The sequence below is a fragment of the Erpetoichthys calabaricus genome, chromosome 10 (assembly GCF_900747795.2).
Source record: "Erpetoichthys calabaricus chromosome 10, fErpCal1.3, whole genome shotgun sequence".
Lineage (NCBI taxonomy): Eukaryota > Metazoa > Chordata > Cladistia > Polypteriformes > Polypteridae > Erpetoichthys > Erpetoichthys calabaricus.
Genome location: NC_041403.2, coordinates 149585404 through 149606457, shown reverse-complemented (window position 1 = coordinate 149606457; position 21054 = coordinate 149585404). Strand labels below are relative to the sequence as shown.

The 21054-nt window shown below is 40.8% G+C and overlaps 1 protein-coding gene across 1 annotated transcript in view; it reads right to left on the bottom strand.

Moving 5' to 3' along the window:
* The window catches only part of LOC114659540 (protein-glutamine gamma-glutamyltransferase 2-like), a 128883-nt gene that overhangs the window by 35380 nt on the left and 72449 nt on the right, over positions 1–21054 (bottom strand). The window contains exon 3 of the mRNA XM_051932563.1: positions 19305–19532. Coding sequence (XP_051788523.1) covers positions 19305–19532 — 228 coding nt within the window. The remainder of the gene's footprint in view (positions 1–19304; positions 19533–21054) is intronic.

The following is a 21054-nucleotide window of genomic DNA, read 5'->3' as shown; positions in this document are numbered from 1 at the left end:
GACTCTCCAGATGGCAAACACTCCTTAGAATAACTGTTGACCTCAATTTCACAATATGCTATCTCAAGAGTTTATTATTCTTATGAATGTACAGCTGCAGAAAGAAAAGCTATGAAAGTGAAAAAAGGCAATCAGTCAACTGAAGGACACTTTTATAAAGTCATTGTCCAACCCCCAGAGTTTTATCAAAAACAAATCAGTGTGGAATGTATACTTTATACAGTCATGTCGCTCTTATGAAAGAGTGTTTATAACATGTGTCCAACACTGAATTTTCTAATGAGAACAGTGCACCCTGAATAATATACCAAAATGATCCATCCGTGTTATGCATTCATTTTTAATCTCCTTCACTTTAGGGTTGCAGAGACCTGCATTTTGTTCTGTGTGGGCAAAGCCAGGAACAAACTCTGGATGGTTGTCAGTCCATGACAGGAAAAACTCAAAGTCACTCATAGTGAGCCAGAACAGAGTCACCAATTGTCCTTAGATATACATATTAAAATGTGGACGGAAACTTTTAATTTATTTCTAACTCTCCGTGTGTAGTATATATAGAAACACCCACACTGCTGGTGAATAACAGATACTCACTGCAGAACATTCATTTATGCATTTGTAAACTGTTTTTGGACTGCATGAAAGCACAGAATTGCAAAGCAAAGAAAATGCTGCAAAAATAGATTGTTATTTTCTGGGTGAGCATAAAATTGACCAAAGAATTGGCTAAGCAGGCAGCAGTTTTAGGAGTCTTATACTCAACCATGGTGGTGAAGTTGGAATTAAGTTTTAAATTTCAGTTCAGTCCATATCCTCATCATCACATACAATCACAGGATGGTTACTACGACTAAGAGTCCCAAAAAGTAGCCCTTGAAAACCTAAGGGGACATAAGAACACTCTGTAAAACAGCGACCAGACTAGGAATTAGACCCTTTGGGTGAGAACGGCCAACTAGTGCCATCCCTGCTGTCCGCAATCCTATTTTATCTGGAATAACTTTATAGGCTAAAGGCCCAAGGAGAAAGAGGATGGAAATGTCTAGCTGTAATAACAAAAGGAAAAAAGCAAATGAGTGAGGGTTCCTGCTTTTATGAATGTGTCTGTTTTGGCTGAGTGAGGTAATGCGAGTCCCAGAGTTAAATGTTGGGGTGCTACCCTGGTTGTCCCCATTTAATTCGGTCCAACAAAAATCAATGAAAAGGGCCACTATGCAAGCTTGTACAAATAAAACAAAATAGGTGTAGCTCTCTTCTCAACAACACAGACAAAAGTTGTTTCTTTGAAACGGGCGTTTATTTCTTGGGCTTGTCTTACTCACACCATCACACCTCAACGCCGTGAGAACTACCGTTTACACTCGCGTATAAGTCGAAAAATGTATGCCTTAAAATTCATTCAAAAAAAAAAAACAGGGTTAACTTATCCACGGGGCAACACAATTGTCCATAGAATTTGGGTAATGACATTGTACAGTCAACGCTTCACAGTGTTAAGTCACCTTATAAGTCCTCCACTGGCTAAAGCTAATTTGCTAACTGCAGATCGAGAAGAATCGGAGAGGATGCTTCGATTAAGGCAGAGGATCAAGCAGGTAGAACGCGACCTCCGAGTCTGTATGGACGAGCTGGAGAGGAAGGCAGTCGTGCCATGTCAGACCTTACGTCATGAGGGAGAGAGGCGCGACACTGGAATCTTTGGCCGGAGGAATGTGGCGGTAAAGGTGAGTGGAACTAATACTGTGAAGCAAACAGGAGAAGCGAGCGAAGGTTTCCCGGTATTGTGTAGTTCCGGAGAAAGAGTAGCAGCGTCTCCAACAGTGGAAGTGAAACAAAGCGCTGATCGCTTGGAAGGGGTGGAGCCAGGGTGCCGGCTGACGAGTGCCGTGGGTCCTAGTGCTCTACCGCCGGAGCCAGCATCAGTCTCGCGTCATTCTGCAGGGGCACAGACAGCAAGGGGTTTTTTCCTTTCCCATAGGAAGGCCCAAGCTGTCAGAATGCCCCAGAGAAATAGGAAGAATCGTGGGAGGAAAGCCAGTTCTTCCTACAAAGGGAGACGTGAGCCTGTGAGCTCACGTAACGTAACAGGACGCCCACTGCGAGTGCAGAGGGAAGCCCTGAAGTCAGCGGGGATGACTTGAATACGAATTTTTTGGAAATATTCTAACTTTAAGTGAATAAATGAAAATGTTTTTGGAGTTTTAATTTTGGCTTTCTAAAATTCTTCAAAGATTAAAATGTTGAAAATCTGGGCCCAGGTACATTGGGTATAATCATGAAATTCAAAGAATTTGATAGCTGTCAAGTTTTACCCTCGACGTATATGCGGGTCAGAACAAATTTCGTAATTTTCGGCTTAAAAATACACTCGACTTATCTGTGAGATTGACTAATACGCGAGTATCTACGGTACATGGTGAGTAATTAGTACAAAACACATTAGTGAATACACAGTAACTTGCGTGCACAGAGGATGAAATATAAAACTTTTAGTGCAAACATGAAACATAAGACGTTTTACAAATAAAATACCTCGTTGGCAGCTTGTCATGAAAAGAGGTCCTTAAATCACTTTGATTGTCTGTTTTAGCTTCAGACATTTATAGTTTTGACTTTAAATGCAACATGGCAGAGCCTCGTGAGAGACATCCGCCCACCTGCAGTCCAAGGGGCAGAACTTTCTCATGTTCTCTCGATAACTCCTAAGTGCATTCTCGCGAGACACATTACATATATATATTATCTTAAAGTCGCTTAACAATAACAAAAGAATTTTAACAAGTAAATTTACTATACACATCACATTTTAAATTTAGATATTTTAAACTTAAACTATATATTTATGAAGTTATGTAACCCATTATAAATCAATTACCTGCATCATGAACTTTACATTAAATATTGTTCAACAACATTTATAGTAGAAAAGCCATCAAGCTAAATAAGCGATTGATTTTGTTCTCTTTCTAGTTGCAAGGAGCGCCATCCTGTGGTGCAGTCTGTTCAAAAACTGATTGCCTCCTTAAAGAAGCTGCGAGCTTTATAGGCAGGGAACCAGAAGGGCCGGAGTCAATTGCCCTCACTGAACCTACACCTTCTCAGTACTGCAGAGGGAACAAAAGAGGTGAAGGTGGGGTGGTAGTACCTGCTTCAGATTAGCCTGGAGGATGATCCCCAAATGCACATGTGTGACAGTGTCTAAGACCCGTCATCCTGAACTACATTGACTCGAGTATCCAAGTTCAGTCTTGAAGGTCCTGCACACAAAATAAATCTGATGTATCTGGCACATGACTCCCTTTACCTGAAGCTGTGAATGTAGCAGTGACAAAGAGGGCAGGCTAATATTTCATCATGTGTTAGGAAATGGGAGAATCATAGATCATTGAAATAAATTGTCTTGTCTTTAACCAAATATGCTGAAGGCACAAAAAATAACTAATATGTGTGATGAATGTAATTCTTTTGAAACACAGTTGCAGTACAGTACTAACAACTGTGGCATTTCTTTTATTCATTTTTAGAGGGTTAGTTTTAGAGTTATTGCATCTGTGATTTAAATCCTGTCACAAAGATTTAACACACAGTCCAGCAGCCCTCTGAAGATGGTCACTCACGTTTGCGGATGTCCAACACAACTGAAAATGCAAAGCCAAAACTTTGACCCTATCACAGTCCATTCCGTATACAGTGGTGCCTTGGGGTTTGCGAGCATAATTCTATCCAGAAACGTGCTCGTAATCCAAATGACACGTATATCAAAGCAAATTTCCCCATAACAAATAATGGAAACTCAGATGATTCGTTCCACAACCCAAAAATATTTATACAAAAATTGATAAATACAAAATATAAAGTAAAAATACATAAAACAAATTAACCTGCACTTTACCTTTGAAAAGAATCGTGGCTGGTGTGAGGGAGATGAGGAGGAGGGTTATTGTGTAGGACGACTTTCACTCTAACTAACGGAATCACTGCTGTCTGGTGGCTCACTGGAATCTTTTTCTTTTTTTGTGACTCTTTTAGGGCTAATTTTTTTTTGTTTCTTTTCTCCCAGGGCTGAATATTTTTCCAAAAACTAACTTTTTAAAAAAAAAGAACACAAAGCAATTGAAATCAACAAAAAATATTTACTTTTGACAAATGATACTGTCTTGCATGTTGTATGAGCCTGCATACTCTGATTTCACATACATATCACATACGTTTTACACAGCAAAGTCCTGCAAAGTCTGATCTCGCTCAAAGCAGCCAATTTCAGTCATTGCCACATTGCACTCCTTACAATACGTGTTGCTTTGGTGCCTACTTTTCAATTGTCTGTTGCTGCACTTTCTCACATATATTGTTAGTGTGTACTGTAGAGGGACAAGTCACCCGTTTGCCATCGTGCCATGCCACTGCCACCAAGTTTTCTGCCCGCATGAAAACCGTATTGTCACCTCTTTTCATCTTCAGCCTGTCTGGCTTCATGTGTATCCTGCTCACCCTCACTGTGCCACAAGCTCCAGTTCCTCTGCTCTGTAGCTCCATGAACAATTCTGGGCATGTATAAAAAATTGTCCAAATGTACACAACATGACCCAAATGTTCATAGCCCTGAAGCAGTTCCAGCACAACCCGACTTGTCAAGGGACAGTTCTCTCTTTGAAAGAAAAACTTTCCTGTATATGTAATTACTTTCAGGCAGAAACCAGTGTTTGCTTCTGCCAGTACAAAATCCTTTATGCCATACTTTGTGGGCTTCTCTGGCATATATTTGCAGAAAAAAAGGTGTCCCTTTTATTTTATCATAGATTCATGCACAGACAAATCACAGCCAGGCTGATAAAATTGTTTCTATGTTGGTTCCACAATGTCAAGCAGGGGCTGAACTTTATGCATGGTGTTATAGCCTGGCTCACCCCATGGGATTTGCTTCTGTTTATTACAGAAGTGAATAAAACTTTGCAGCATCACGTACCTATCATCACGCTGCATAACCTGTCCAAAGCCACCAGGGGACAAAGCACATTTGGACCAATGCTCCCTGAAGTTATATCACCAGTTCTGTCCCATCTCTATTTGTAATGCCACAGCGCGCTTCATCTCGTCTTTTGTTGTGCATTTCCACTTTGAAAAACGAGAATGCGATGCAAGCGCACCCCGCGATTCAAAAAATTTCTCTGCCTACCTGTTTGTCTCGTCTGACAGTAGCTGAAAAGCAGCATCAGGAGAGAGCAGCCTGAAGTAGTCCAGCAGCGAGTGATCTGTTGTGTCCAACAGCAAGCCATGCTGTCTTGTGAAGTCTGGTAGCCAGTTCGGCTCCCACGGATCAATGTCTGTGTATTCCTCCCACGCAAACCTTGCCGTAGATGCATCGGCTGCGCGAATGCGCTCAGCTGGCAGCGGATCTGCTGGCAGCGGATCAGCTGGCATGGCATCGGCTGGTGTCCGATCAGCTGATGCCGGCTTCTCACTCTCTTGTTCGATCTCCTGATCACTGTCAATAAAATCCGATTCTGATAAATCAGAGTCCGATTCCGCGATAATGCGCAAAACATTGTCTGCAGAGTGTTTTCTTTTCTGCACTTGCTTCACTCCCTTGTGACATGTCGATGCCATCTTGCCATTGTTTACATTTCGCAACTCACGCACACTCAAGGATTAGTTGCCGAGTCAACGAGTCTAGCATTCCTCCAAGCACAGAGGGAATGCCCGCGACGTGACAGTGAGTTTTGTCGCCATTAACAGCGGATTGTCGCCCTCTATCCCTGGATGTCGACTTTTGTCGACATTCGCCCTCAACCCATCCTGTCGACAAAAGTCGACATCCGCCCTAAAAGAGCTACCAAGGAACCTATCTAATGACAGTTGCTTTTGGCTCCTTTTGAGGATTTTGTGGAAATGTGACAATCGTTATACAGATTCATCCTCTCACTGCTACAGCCTTATTTGGGTGGTGCTTTTTTACACATTTTTTTTTTGTTTCAGAAGAACAGTCAATTGGACACAAAATAAAAAAGTTGACTTTTTATTGTTAGTAAGTTCATTCTTTTTTCTTGCATTCGTAATTAGTATAACTTTTTGGAACTGCTTATTTTTGTTGGTTCTTGTTTATTTAGCTCTTTTTAAAATGTTTGCTTACCTTTTCATAATTTTGCTTGCGTTAGGTCTAAAAGTATCTTTAATTGTTTTTGGTTTATTGTCAGCATTTTTTGTCATTATTAGAAATTCTGATGCCTAATCATAGATTAAAATAACAACATTTTATTTAGCACATTATTTGGTTAATTTTGAATTTCAGGATATTCAAGGTAACTTTTCATCTGAGAAAAACGCTATATAAATATAATTTATTATTATTATTATTAACTACATTTCAGTTATTTCTAGAACTTTGGCTTCCTTCCATTTACAGAAAACTAAACTAAAAATAGTTAACTCCCGACTCTGAGCAGGTTAATAAAAAGAAACAAATGAAAAATAGACTGCAACAGTGGATAATAGATGATTCTTGTGAGCTATTATTTTTCTGAAAATAATCTATATTTCATAACAGAGCAGCACAAGATACAGGACTGCATAAAGCCTATGCATAGAATGAAAAAATGTTAAATAAATAAATAAATAAATAAATAAATAAAGCAACTCCAAGCCATGAGTAAATTAAAAACAGAAATTTGACTTTGGACTTTTAATTAGACACAGGTTATAATGAAAGTTTCAGACAGAGTGACTCTCCAGATCTAGAGTTTGACAATCTGGGGATGGTAAATTACTTTTTCAGTCAATCTCCCCCATCTTCAGCTGGCTGCCTTATCAAGACGTTTGTCCCAGTCATTAAATATTGTGGCAGTATGCCACTTTCAAACTTGGCACACACTCACGCAATAAAACTAATATTTTTATTTTGTCAATTTTGACAACAAGCCTTTGCCATACAAGAACAGGCAGATCAGAGAGCTCACTAAGTGAATGGAACATTGGATTAAGCTGAAACTCTCAAAACCAAAGCATCCATGATGATGTGTTGCAAATCCAAGTTTGACACAAACAATATAATTTAATAATTGTCATTCAAAAAGTTATAATCAAGAATACAAATAAGGTGAGCATATAAAAGAATTGTGAAGTCATAGACTTGCAAGAAGTTCTGATCAGCATGACAGAGAGGAGCTGGCACAGGGTTAAAAAGATACATTAGATACCTGATTTAAAGATAAACAGCGCAAAAAAATGTAGAAAACGTCTGGGGAAGAATAAATGAGGACTTATGAGGAGGATTTAAATTCCTGAAGTGAATAAACAAGATAAATTATTCCAAGTGTCTTTTTCCTCCAAAATGAATATTGCAATAGAATGAATAGGATAAAGCGGAGCCTGGTTCCAGAAAATGGAAAAGAAAATTCCAAACATTCTTAACTGATACAGATGTGTTGTCTTATTAAATACATTTCCAAGGTAAGCTTTGTCATACAAAGTTACCCATTTTGAACAAAGAATAGTTTTCTACTCTGGATTCCACATTTCTTCCATTTTCTATGAATTGAGGTGTGCCTGTCTAGGATAAAGGGTATTTCCGTTTCTAAAATGAACTCCTTTTCTGTTACAATTTTATATAATTCATCAAGTAGCTTGGGAGTTCCTTTGTGAATTTTCATAAAGTTTTGGTCGTAACATCACACAATCTAACAAATTCCTATCTGGATATGTAGTTGAAAATAACAAGTAGGTGGGGTTGTGATTTTATCTTTTGAAAATGGGGTCACATTTGATTTGCTGGTTGATTGTGGGGTTGCCATGTAAAAGAAGGTTAAGAAGTTAAGATTTTGATGATCAGTCTAATGACCTTTGGTATTTGGACTCTCGTTAAGGACATTTATAAACTTCTTTCTTAGACCTTTTAAAGAAGGACATCTCATGAGCTCAATTTGCAAAAATTCTAAATATGTTTGAAAGAAGAAGTACGCACACACACAAACAAAAAATCCAATTCCAACATTACAGTGGTCTCCTATAGTTTTATTTTATTGCCCTCTCTTACATAAATACTATATTATCTCTTAAACTCTTGAAAGCATTTTATACAATTTTTACTTTTTAATTTTTCCCTCACCTATATAAACCTACAGGATACAATCTCACTCCCTAACAGAGTTGGGCTGTATTGGAAAACAAGTACCGCTGTTACGCATTCAGAATAGAAAAGTAAATTTTCAGGATTCATCCTGCAGTATGTTTCCAAAGAGATGTATCCAAGAATACAGGTACTTTATGAAATTTAAAAATGAATAGTTTTAAAATACATCTCCTAAAAAATCATGTAGAGTCGACTCTCTGTATCAGCAAATTAAATCAACCTCGGATTGAAAAATATATTTCTTTATTAAAAAAGAAAATCTTGAGACGAGAGGAGACTATTGCCAAGAGATTTTTTCATGTCCCACCCTCCTCTCACCCATTTTAGTTTAACGGCTCACTCCCACGGTCCTCTCACCTCTCATTCGTGTGTATGATTTTGTCAGACACAGTTCCTGGCCTTTCGGCTCTTATAAATTTTTAAGTTTTCCTCACTTTAAAATCCCAAAAAGAGACTTATGTCCAAATCTAATTGAAGAATTTCATCCCGAAGGATTATCAACAGAAAAAATGAGTACACGGGCAATCCTAGCACCGAGAAACAATGAAGTAAAATGAATTAACATGAAAATTGTCGATCGGTTACACAGCAAATTGGTTCAATGTGTATCAATAGACTATGCTGAAACAGTTGGTGGTGATCATGCGGAAGATAAAACATCAACTTACAATATCCCATAGAATATCTACAACCATTAACACCACCTGGTCTTCCACCGGCCGAATTACTGTTGAAAGAATGATGCATCCAAGAAAGGTAATGTAGTACATCTTCTGCGGATAACATTAGACACCAAAGGAGATCTTGATATGCCATTCATATTAAAACATTTACAGTTTCCTGTTAGAATAGCTTTTTCTATGACAATTAACAAATCACAGGGACAAACATTCCAAAAGGTTTATTAGAGAGAAAGAAACGATATTCACCCACGGGCAGTTACACGTTGCGTTGTCACGATGTAACTCCAAACATGGAATCGAAATTCAAAGCGATATTGACGAGCAGTTAATTCCAAATATTGTTTTTACTGAAGTTTTACAGTAAAATTGTAAGTTTAAAAAGTATTTGCATGTTAATTTCAAAGCCAAACAGAATGAAAACGTATAACGCAATGAATACCTCTAACGCAACATGAAACATAATTTTCTTTTAATTTAGTACGTTTTACTATTTTTTACTATAGTTAATTACTTGTTGTAATGTAAAATTGTTAGGTATATTATACATATTGTGATGAATGGCCGGGTTCCATGCCCGGCCGGGACGTCCCTGCTGTGTATGTTCCGGGGTAGTAGCCATGGACAGCTCAATACCTCCCCCGGGGCACTTGGTGGCAGCCTTCCTGGCCGACGATGATTCCCCAACCTCCCGCAGGGCTCCATGGGAGATGGAGTCCTCCACAGCTTGGTTGGGGCCCGGGGTGGCCGCTAGGGGGTGCTGTCTCCTTCCAACAGCCCGGCTGGACGATTCTACAGCCCCACCCGGAAGGGCAATTAGAACAAGGTGGTCAAGCACCTGGAACACTTCCGGGTGGGTTATAAAAAGGGCCAGCCACCATCACTCGACAGCCAGAGTCGGGAGGAGGACCACTAAGTCTGAGGAGGAGGAGTGGTGGTGATAGAAGGATTGTGGTGGTATTTGTGAGTGTTTTGGGACTGTGTTGGGCCTGTGGGACACGGGGAAGGTGTGCCCCATGGCTGAAGAAAAATAAAAAATCTGTGTTATTTAAGTACGTGCCTCTGCATCAGTCTGTGCCGGGTCGGGCGCTATATAGCGCCTTTCACAATATGTAACAATTCCCATGAAAATAACAATCTGTTTAAATTGTACATAAGCTTCCCCATACGCGAATGGCAGACCCGCAAAGTGGCTAGGGAGTAGTGCCCGCACAGGGGTTGGCAAGCGAAGCTAGCAGAGAGCAGAGCCCCCTAGTATATCTATATGTATGTATTTACCTATCTACTGTATCTATGTATGTATTTATTTATTTACTTAAAGAGCTTCTGTAAAAGCTTAAAAAGCTTCTGCAGTGGAACACATTACCCCATCTCTTAAACAGCTTCATTGGCTTCCTGTAAAATTTTGCATTGATTTTAAAATTCTTCTACTTACCTTCAAAGCACTTCATAACCTTGCTCCACTATACCTCTCTGACCTCATACATGCTTATTCCCTCTAACTGCGCTCTTAGGTCCTCTACTTTTGGTCTTCTCACCATGGGTTCCAGGGCATTTAGTTGTAGTGCTCCTCGTCTCTGGAACTCACTACCACAAAATATGAGGGACACAGATTCCCGATTTCCAAATCCCATCTTAAGACTTATCTATTCAGATTAGCTTAGTCTACATGACCTTAGGCTGTATTCTTATTGCTGTATTTTGAGTTACATAGATATATGTACAGTATATATGTGTATGTGTACATGAATGTTTCTGTTGGTTTCATGATTTTATTATCTGTACGGTGTCCTTGGGTGTTTAGAAAGGCACCTTGAAATAAAATGCATTATTATTATTATTATTATTATTATTATTATTAAAAAGACAAACTTCCCCCTGGAGACGAATAAAGTTCGATCTATCTACTATAAGAGATAGCTGGCAGTTCAACCTGGCCAGAACTCCCCCGAGATGGAAGGATGGGGTATAGGCAGCTACCTGTGGACACTGCCTCCCCCAAAACACTAGATGGCAGCATCCCTGGAGTGTAGCGGTGTCCCAGATTCCCGCAGGGCATCCAGGGACTTAGAGTTCAATTTCTCAGCCCTGCTGGGTACCGTGGGTGCTGCCAGGAAGATGATACAGGACAACCTGGGGAGTCGTGCTATCCCAATAGCCCAGAAGTACTAGTGAGTCATGGGGAAGGAAATCCAGAAGTACTTCCAGGCTGAAGAAAACTCAGCTTCTCCATCTGACCTGATCTGACCTGACCTGAGGACTACTTAAAGGACTGCTAAAGACCCAGCAGGCGAGCCAGAGTCGGGAGGTAGTAGACAACGCTTGCTGGGAGGTGCGGAGGAGAAAAGAGAAAGAGAATTATTATGTTATTTGATTGTGCTATGGTGGCTGTGGTGCTTAGGGAGCACTGTGCAAGAAGAAAACAATTAAAAATACTTCTTGGTGCTTTTACCTGGTGTCTGTCTGTTGGGTTTAAAGGGGCAACAGCGACCCCTAGAATTCATATTACCTATCTTTGAACATTTCTGTTTGGTTCAGGTTTTTGGGATCAATCTTGGGAGGTTGGTACGGAACAGGAAATGGTCAGAGTAGGTGCTGCTACATGGAATTTGAGGAACTTGTCCATGTTCCTTGACATTCCTAGTAAAGCATCGGGTGCGTAGTATTAACAGGTTGTCATGTGCTTGGAACGGGAAAAATGAAAAATGTCCCTTTAATGGAGTGTAGAACTGAAACTTGTAATCAGTAGCCCCCCAAAACATTAAAGTGATCACTAAATTTATTTATTTTAAACTTAACCTAATGGCCCATCTGAGGCACTGGTCTTGGAGTTGCCATCTGGTCTAGTCTGCTCTAGCCAAATCGCTCATAATCAGTGCTTATGTGTAAGCTGTATACTTAGGGTACGCAAGAGTAGGCCCTCCCATAATGAATCTACCGAGTCCTAGTCATCCCATGATAATACCTCTCCTCTTCCATTATCTTTCTTTTGCCTACCATTATTGCCCTTACGGCATTTACAACCAACAGAATCGGCTAACAGACATTTCTTATTTCCTCTCCTTTCTATTCTGACAGTCCTTCACAAACGACAGTCTATTATTGGCTTGTCTCACATCCTCATCCCATGACAGGATAGTTATTTCAGGTCATGCCTCAACACCTTCCGATCTTATCTTTTCTGCTCTAGTTAAACCATGCACACCCTGCCTGGCTATCTGCCAAAGCTTTGTCATAATTTATATCTTAGTAATTTGGCATGTTACTAAACAAATATTTCCCATTCCAGGAATCCAAGCACTTCCATGTTCTTCTGAAAGGAAAAAAAAATTACCCAGTTGTTTACACTGCTGTTCACATAAAACAAACTCAAAAAAGAATTCTTCGCTGTTTAAATATTGCAGATTAACATGCATTGTTTCCTTGATGGTTAAGGGGTATAGAAGAGTTTAAAGTCATTTTTCTCATGGAAAATAAACATTGTGCATAAAATTCCAGGGGACTTGTGTATGTAAAGAATTATGATAAAAATGATAAATTTCTGGCACATTATCCAGCCTTATCACATAAATCTATCTAGATTCACAATCAACATCTTTTAAGTCAAAGGATGTCAATGATTAACTAAAAACTTCAAATATGTACTTGTTACATCTCAACCCAATAAAAACAAAAAAGAAAACTGTAAATCATTTGAATGAAATTCTGTAACTTCTCACATCAGGTGGAATGGCAGCACAGTAGTTAGCATCGCCATCTCGACCCTCCGGGACACTGTGTTTCAGTCCTGGGCCTGGTCGTTGTCTTTGTGGAGTTTGCATGTTCCCTCAGTGTATGTGTGGGCTTCTCTCCATGTTGTCCCACATAATAAATACACACGTGTGTCAGGAATCATGTGGGTGTGCAAATGAAGGGGCCATGCAAAGGCTTGAAGTGCTGCCTAAAGTTCATTCTTGCCCTACCCTCCACTGCAACTCTGAATTGAATTAATCAGGTTTGAGATTGGTACACTGAGACTGGACCCCTTCACCTCCTGTACACTTGTGTTGTGTTGACTTAACTTTAAATAGATAAATTTGCCGTTTTTGGCCCATTGATCTATGCTCAATAACCTATAATGACAAAGTGTAGACATGTTTTCAGAAAGGTTTGCAAATTTATTAAAAATCAAAAACTGAAATCTGTAATTCATTTAATTATTCAACCCTTAATTCAGTGCTTTGTAGAAAACCCTTTAGCTGCAATTCCAGCTTGGAGTCTTTTTGGGTAAGTTTTACAAGATTTGCACACCTGGATTTAGGCATTTTAACCCATTCTTCCTGACAGTTCTTGTACTTCTGGCTCCTCCCGTTATTGGTTGCCACAGTGGATCATCTTCTTCCATATCTTCCTGTCCTGCCAGCTTGCTCTGTCACACCCATCACCGGCATGTCCTCTGTCACCACATCCATAAACCTTCTCTTAGGCCTTCCTCTTTTCCTCTTGCTTGGCCACTCTATCCTTAGCATCCTTTTCCCAATATACCCAGCATCTCTCCTCTGAACATGTCCAAACCAACCTGGAAAATACCCTCAAGGTCTGTTAAATTAGATGGGAAGCCATCTTTAGGTCTCTCCAGAGATACTCTATGTGGTTTAAATCAGCTTTGGCTGGACACATCAAATCACTTGTCCCAAAGTCACTCTAGCGTTGTCTTGGCTGTATGCTTGGTGTCATTGTCAGGCTGAAAGGGGAACCGTTGCCCCAGTCTGAGCTCTTGTGCACTCTGGAGCAGATTTTCTTCAAAGACTTCTTTGTGTTTTCTGCCTTCACCTTTCCCTCAATTCTGTTCAGTCTCCCTGTCCCTGCTGCTTAGAAGTATCTCCATAGCATGATGCCACCACCATGCTTCATGGTGGAAATTAGGAAGCTGATGAGCTGTTGCTGGTCTTTGCCAGACAAAGTGTTTGGAGTTCTGCCCAAAGAACTCAATTTTTGTCTTCTAAGACCAGAAAATCTTTATCCTCCTACTTTGAGAGTCCTTTAAACAGTTAGGTGCCTTTAACTCAAAAGTGACTTCCATTTAGCCACTCTGCCATAAACACCTGACCGATGGAGTACTTCTGAGATGTCATCCATCTGAAAAGCTGAGCTGAGGACTTTTGAAGCTCTGTTACAGTGACCAATGACTTTATGGTCACCTCCCTGACCAAGGCCCTTTTTGCCCAGTTACTCATTTTGGCCAGACGGACAACTCTTGGAAGGGGTCTGGTGGTTTCAAACATTTCACAATTATGGAAGCCACTGAAGCTCCTTGGGGACACTCAGAGCTTTAGAAATGGTTTTATCCCCTCGCTCTCATCTGCGCTTCAATGCAATTTGATCACGGATGTCTACAGAGAGTTTCTTGGACTTCATGGATTGTTTTGTGTCCTGACATGCAGTGTAATTTGCGAGCCTTAAATACACAGCTAAACTTGCGTCATTTTCTAACCTGCTTAATCCAGTAGAGGGTCACGGGGACAGTGGAGCCTATCCCAGCTAGTACAGTGTGCAAATGTGCAAGGAAGGAACAAACCCTGGACAGGACAAACACACACTGGGGCCAATTTAGTGTCGCCAGTTCACTTAATCTGCATGTCATTGGACAGTGGGAGGAAAACCATGGAGACACGGGGAGAACATGAAAAACCCACACAGGAAGGACTCAAGACGCAATCCATGGTCTCCTTACTGTAGGGCATCAGTGCCACTACTGTGCCACCGTGCCGTGACTTTAAAGTCACAGTGCTTATGGGCAACTTCAGAACACAGCAAGAGAGAAAAGAGGGGGAAGTTAAACTCACGCTAAAATTGAACACATTACGACATGGTTTAAATAGAGACAAGAGTTTTGTGGCCAGATATGAGGATTGTTTACATCTCTTGGACTGACACAGACGACCTGACTACAGACCAACATTGTATGGAAAAACTCATCAGAAACTGCAAAAGACTTTGTTGGACAGTTATCTCATCAAAAGATCTTGACTGTACATTGTTCTCCTCTCTTGCTTAATGAATCTTAGCCTGAAGAGGTCTATTCATGTTTTTTACATTTAGGATGCCTCACTTAAAGGTTTTCCAATGCTGTATCTGTCCTGGTGTCCATATAAACACAGGGAACTCCAGTTTCTGTATTACATCTTGCCTAAAGAAGGGACCGGAGTTGCCTCAAAAGCTTGCAAATTGTAATCTTGTTTAGTTAACCAATAAAAGGGGTAATTTTGCTTGACTTCTCACTACGTTCATAATGGCTAACACGGTACAACACCCTAGTCCTATAAATCTGTCCAATTCATTTAAATTTGCCAGATGTGGACTCCAGTCAAGTTCTAGACACATCTCAAAAGTGAATTAAAGCAAACCGGACAAGCCTGACTATAATTTGGAGTGCTACAATCAAAGGGTCTCAATACTTACTACAGTATATAAATGAGAGATTTCAGTTTTTGAGTTTGAAGATATTCGCAGAGCTTTCTGAAAACCTGTTTTTCACTTTTTCCTTATGGGTTATTATGTGTCGACTGACGGGCAAAAATGGCAAATGTATCCACTTAAAATGAAATCTATAGCACAGTAAAGTGTTCAGAACGTGGAGGGGTCTGAATACTTTGTGAAGGCACTGTATGATACGTTATAAGAGATCCACGGAGGATTCTGTATCCACAGCCCTTCATGCTGCCCTGACCCACCTGGAGCAGCAGGAGAGTTACGCCAGACTGCTCTTTGTAGACTTCAGCTCGGCGTTTAACACCATCCTCCCATAACGACTGGTGTCCAAACTGGCAGATCTGGGACTTCCACCACTCACCTGCAGTTGGATACTGGACTTCCTGTCTGGTCACTCCCAGAGGGTCAGGCTGGGTCTCCACACATCCACTGCTCTCAGCCTCAACACCGGGACGCCGCAGGGTTGTGTGCTCAGCCCGCTCCTCTACACCCTCTACACATATGACTGTGTCCCCACTCACCATAGCAACAAGATTATAAAGTTCGCGGATGACACGACGGTGGTCGGACTCATCTCGGGCAAGGAGGGTGAGCTGGCATACAGGGACGAAGTGGAGCGACTGTCAGAGTGGTGCACAGTCAATAACCTGCTCCTCAACACCAAAAAAACAAAGGAGCTTGTTATTGACTTCAGGAAAAACAAAACTGACATCCAGCCACTCATCATTGGCGGGGCCTGTGTGGAGAGGGTCCCGGTGTTCAGGTTTCTGGGTATGGAGCTGGAGGATGACCTGACCTGGAGCGCCAACACCAAGGAGCTGCTAAAGAAGACGCAGAAGAGATTGTATTTTCTGAGGGTTCTTTCTGAGAATTCTCAGAAAATACAATCTCCCAAAAAATCTGCTCCTTGCTTTTTATCACTGTTCCATCGAGAGTGTGCTCATGTACGGACTGTGTGTGTGGTACAGCAGCTGCACTTCCTCAGAAAAGAAAGCGCTCCACAGGGTCGTCAGGACAGCGGAGAGAACAATTGGTTGTACTCTCCCCACTCTGGAACAAATCTACACGTCCCGATGCCGCAAAAAAGCAATTGACATTTCACAGGACTCATCACATCCTGGTCATTGCCTCTTCCAGCTTTTGCCATCGGGCAAGAGATACAGAGCTATGAAAACTAGGACAAACCGCCTTAAAAACAGCTTTTATCCGAAAGCAATCATGGCCCTGAACTCAGAATAAAACTGCTCCATATTATTCTACCAATGTGCAATATAGACCTTAAGTCAACAAGTGCAATTTGTATATTTATTACTATTCGGTTTGTTATTATTTTCTCTTTTCTTGTCTTTTTGTCTTTTTAACTCTTATTCCTCACACTGAGTCGATTGCACCTTCAATTTCGTTGTTCCTTTGTAAAAGTGACAATGACAATAAAGATCTATGTATCTGTTATGGTAGGTTGACTCAGAGATGGTATATTAGCAGAGCGATCATTTTCATTCATATAATAAAACATCATTGTACTTATAACACGAATAGAGATGTCACTTTGACAATGATTGTCACCATTCCAGATTCTGGACAACACACGCACACTTTAATAATACTTTTGTTAAGTAAAGAATGAAGGACAGACTAGAATGTAGGCACCTAGATAATACAATCAGTAGCTGGCAGCTCCACTGGCTCCGCTTTCAGCAAAGCTGCACAGTCCCCATACTCACCATTAAACAATGGAAGAGTTAGGTAAAGGTGCTGCATTGTTTGTTAAGAGGTTTCTATCTATTCATTTACATTCACTTATTTGGCTCATACTTTTATCCAAGGCCACTTACAACATTTATGATATAATTGTTTCCATTTCTTTTGCCTTTCCAATTGGAGCACAGGTAGGTTAAGTGACTTGCTCGTGGTCACCAAGTGGTGTCAGGAGTGGGATTTGAACTCAGTCTCAGGGTTTCAAGTTCAAAGACACCACACTGTCTGCCTAAACGCTACTTGATAAAGAGGACTGTGGTATAGAGGGTCCACAGCTCAGAAGAAAAGCCCAATTTTTAAATAAATAATCAGCGCACTCGTGGCTTAAAGAGGGGGCATGGTAGTGTCACCAGAGCGGTTCCTGGATGCTGCGTGAATTGGGCATTTCCTCGCTTATGTGCACAGGTGAGGAATCGCCTGCATCCGTAATTGAACCCGGGAGCTGCTAATCCCCACCCCTGAGCCACGTTCCTGTAATAAATAGGAGAAGTGCGAGGCGGAAGGGGGGAAAAACAGTAAAAGAAAGGAAGAGGCAGAGAGCAAGAGCAGAATTGGGGAAAGAGTGGATGAGCCAGCCCGCTGTGAAAGAGAGAGGTCAGCGCAGTCAGGGGTCCCATGGAGCGAGTGATCGATGCTCATGGGACAGGATTGTGCCCACGGAGTTAATAGAGTGGGTACGATCGGGGAAAAGTCCGCCCTAGGGATCTGAGGGACGACTTAGAGTGCAAGAAGGAAGACGGGAGGACAACTGACCCCGAGCGGTCAGGCAGACACTGGCGGAGGCAGCCATGACGGGGGTCTGTAGAATGAGGACCGCGGTGGTTGAAGTCTTTCCTGCTGAATATACCTTGAGTGAGCTGGAGGGACTGGGAAGGAGCAGAGCTTGACTGGTGTGACCCCAATGTTGTCAGAAGGATTTTAAATCTCGTTTTAGCCTTTTTTTTAACGTCTGGGATTTTTATCCATTTTTATGGATTATTTATTTAATAACGTTGTGAACACTGCACTATTTCTTTGAACACTTGACATTTTAAATTAACTCTTTCAGGGCTGATGTCGACTTTTGTCAAAAGGACGAGTTGATGATTGTAATCAACTGTAAACTGTGACTAAACCAACCATTACGTTGGACTCTCGTTGCTAGAAGGAAAGTTAGATTCATTGGTTTGACCAAGATTCCCTGCGCTCACGTGAATAGCAAGGCACACACAATGGCAAAAATAGCACTGAGATCTGGCAAGCAATGTGACAAGCAAAATGCTCCATGGATGACGTCTTGCCTATCATTTCTGAACTGGACTATGACTTGTTGGAATCAGATTTTGATACAAGTGATCGAAAATGAATGTTAGGTTCCAGCTTCAGCTGATCAGTTCCCAGCTAGTAGTGTTACTGACAATGTTCGTCAGGGAGGACTGCCACTTAAAAACGACAAGAGGTAGAATCCAGATTGTAATGCACTGAGACCATGACTGTCTCCGTTGCTGTCCCAGCCATGTGAAGACGGCCTGGCAGCAAGCCTGCCACTCATTCTTGGAAAACTGGCAGCCACAGCATGCAGCAACAGACGTTTTATGTTGATTTCTGTATGAAACCATCATTCTTTGGAAAAAATATTCAGCCCTCAAAGAATTAAAGCACTTTTGTACCATCCCCTTGTTTTGTTTTGACCTCACTGTCCAGCTCATCCGGTTACATTACTGATGGTGTCGGGTTCGAGAGCTCCCCAGAAGCCAGATGAGAGCTTGGAGCAGAACCCACATCATCACAAGGACATCAACCCTTATGCCTTTCTAATAGTAAAAGCTGTCTCTTTGTTGCTAATAGTCCGCTTCGTAGACGATACACATCAAAGTCTTAATCTTGGATGACTTAAGAAGAAGTATGAAACTGATCATTATAACTATGATTATGTTACTTTGTTCCAATACTTTTGAGTCCCTGAAAATGAGGGGACCAGTGTATAAAAATGCTTGTCTCTTCTAAATGGCTTATACAATGATTTTATTAAACGCCTTAAATTAAAACTGCAAGTCTACACTTCAATCCCATCTTGTTTGCTAAATTTCAAATCCATTGTGGTGGCGCACTGAACCAAAATTATGAAAATCTGTCCAAATACTGTACACTGAAGCACCTTCATCTGTAAGTTGTAAACTCTTCTCTTTTCAAAACTATTATGATACTGTACCGCTAGACATTCATTTTGATGTGTTAATTCATTAATTCATATGTGTTGCTTTTTTCTTTATTGCCTTTTTCTTTCTTACCTGGACACCAAGGATTAAAAAGTAGGATGAAGTCCTCAAGAGGAATACTGCGGTTCTGCTTAAATGACAGAGAGTAGCGGCCAATACAAGCATTTGGAGGGGAGGAGATAGACAGTGACAAAGAATATTCATCATGGTGGGACGCTACCACGCTCCAGGAGTTCTCGACTGGTGATTCTGACAAGACGAATTCTGCCTTTGTTTTGGATGCTTCGTTGGCACAGGGTCCTATAAAATTAAAAAAAAAAAAAAAATTAAAGTAACTTAAACAAACTCAAGCAACATATATACAAATTGGATTTCAACAAAATATACAGAATCGTGTAACAGAACTCAAAAGACACCCCGCTATTTAAATACTGAACAGGGGCTACCTAGATAGGACGATTTGTTCTGGTATTGTGAATTTACTTCTTGAATCGTTTCATCAGCCACGTAACATAGGAGTACAGTGAATTCAGAAAGGATTCAGGCCCCTTCACTTTCTGCCCACTTTGTTGTGTTAAAAATATCCCGAGCTGTTTCGTTGTGTGGTGGGTGCAGCAATGCGCTGTACCAGTGCATACTCCCCAACCTAACCTGACCTGACCTGATAGTTGTATGAAAAGGACTGCTGACCCATATGTTAAATAACAACCTAATAACCAGCATCTACAATAAAAATGTGCAGTGAGCTCAGGTTGACCAGCCTGTGGCCATATTTAGGGCAACAGCCTCAAGTCTGGAAACCGCTGCTATAAAAGTTGCCCTTGGTAGAATGGCCTGCACAGCAGCCTCACAGTTTTGGCGAGCAGCGTTCAGTTTGATGCTAATGTGGAGCTGCCATATTCTCATCTTTCTCCAGGTACTCGTGTTTCTTTGTATATCGCAATAATCTGCTTTTTAGGTTAGGTGTGTGCCAGAGTGTGTCCGGCCATTCAGGTTTGCTTCCTGCTTTGCATTTGACGTTTCTCATGGTTATTTCTGTGTGGAAAAAAAATTGGATTCAGAAAACACATGGATGGGTGGAAAAAGATAAATATTATCTATAATTGGAATTATTTTTTTATTGCCTTGCTATGGTCATGACAGACCCTTGTTTGACTTTAATGTTAATATGGTTTGGTTATAACAATAAAAGTATGTAATTTGTTGTTATTGGCTTGGTATAAAAATAAACACATACACATTGACGTCATTTTTGATTTGGCTAGTTAATAATGTTAACAATCCCTTGAAATAATAAACAATATATACAGTATAATACGAGTAAATGTGGGTATGTGCTCGAGTGTCCCTGTTAACACCCAAAGCTGCCAAAACAGTTTAATAAGCAAGTCTTGAAAATGAAGGGAGGTCCATTACTTACTCCACTGTAATTATTAATATATTTTAACATTTTCAGATCTGCTTACTCCAGTTGAAGGTCACAGTACGTTCTTATCATTTACAGATCTGATATGGAGTCCCTGTGCTGTTCCCCTTCATGTGGTCTTTTCAATTTCTATCCGTGTTATTGATCTTTTCCTTTAGATTCTTCACTTTCTTCCCACAATCCAGACATGTGCTTGTAAAGCTTAAATAACCTTCTACGACAGAATAAGGGTGTGCATGAAACAGCAAGTTCCACCACATTGTTTTTATCCAAAAGCTCATTGATGGACAATGAGGTTTACTCAGGTGTGTTGTGATGGTGCAAAACAAAGTTAGTTTATGTGTTCCCTTCTCCGGATATTTTTTCCTGATGCTTTTCCATAGACACCTCAGCAGT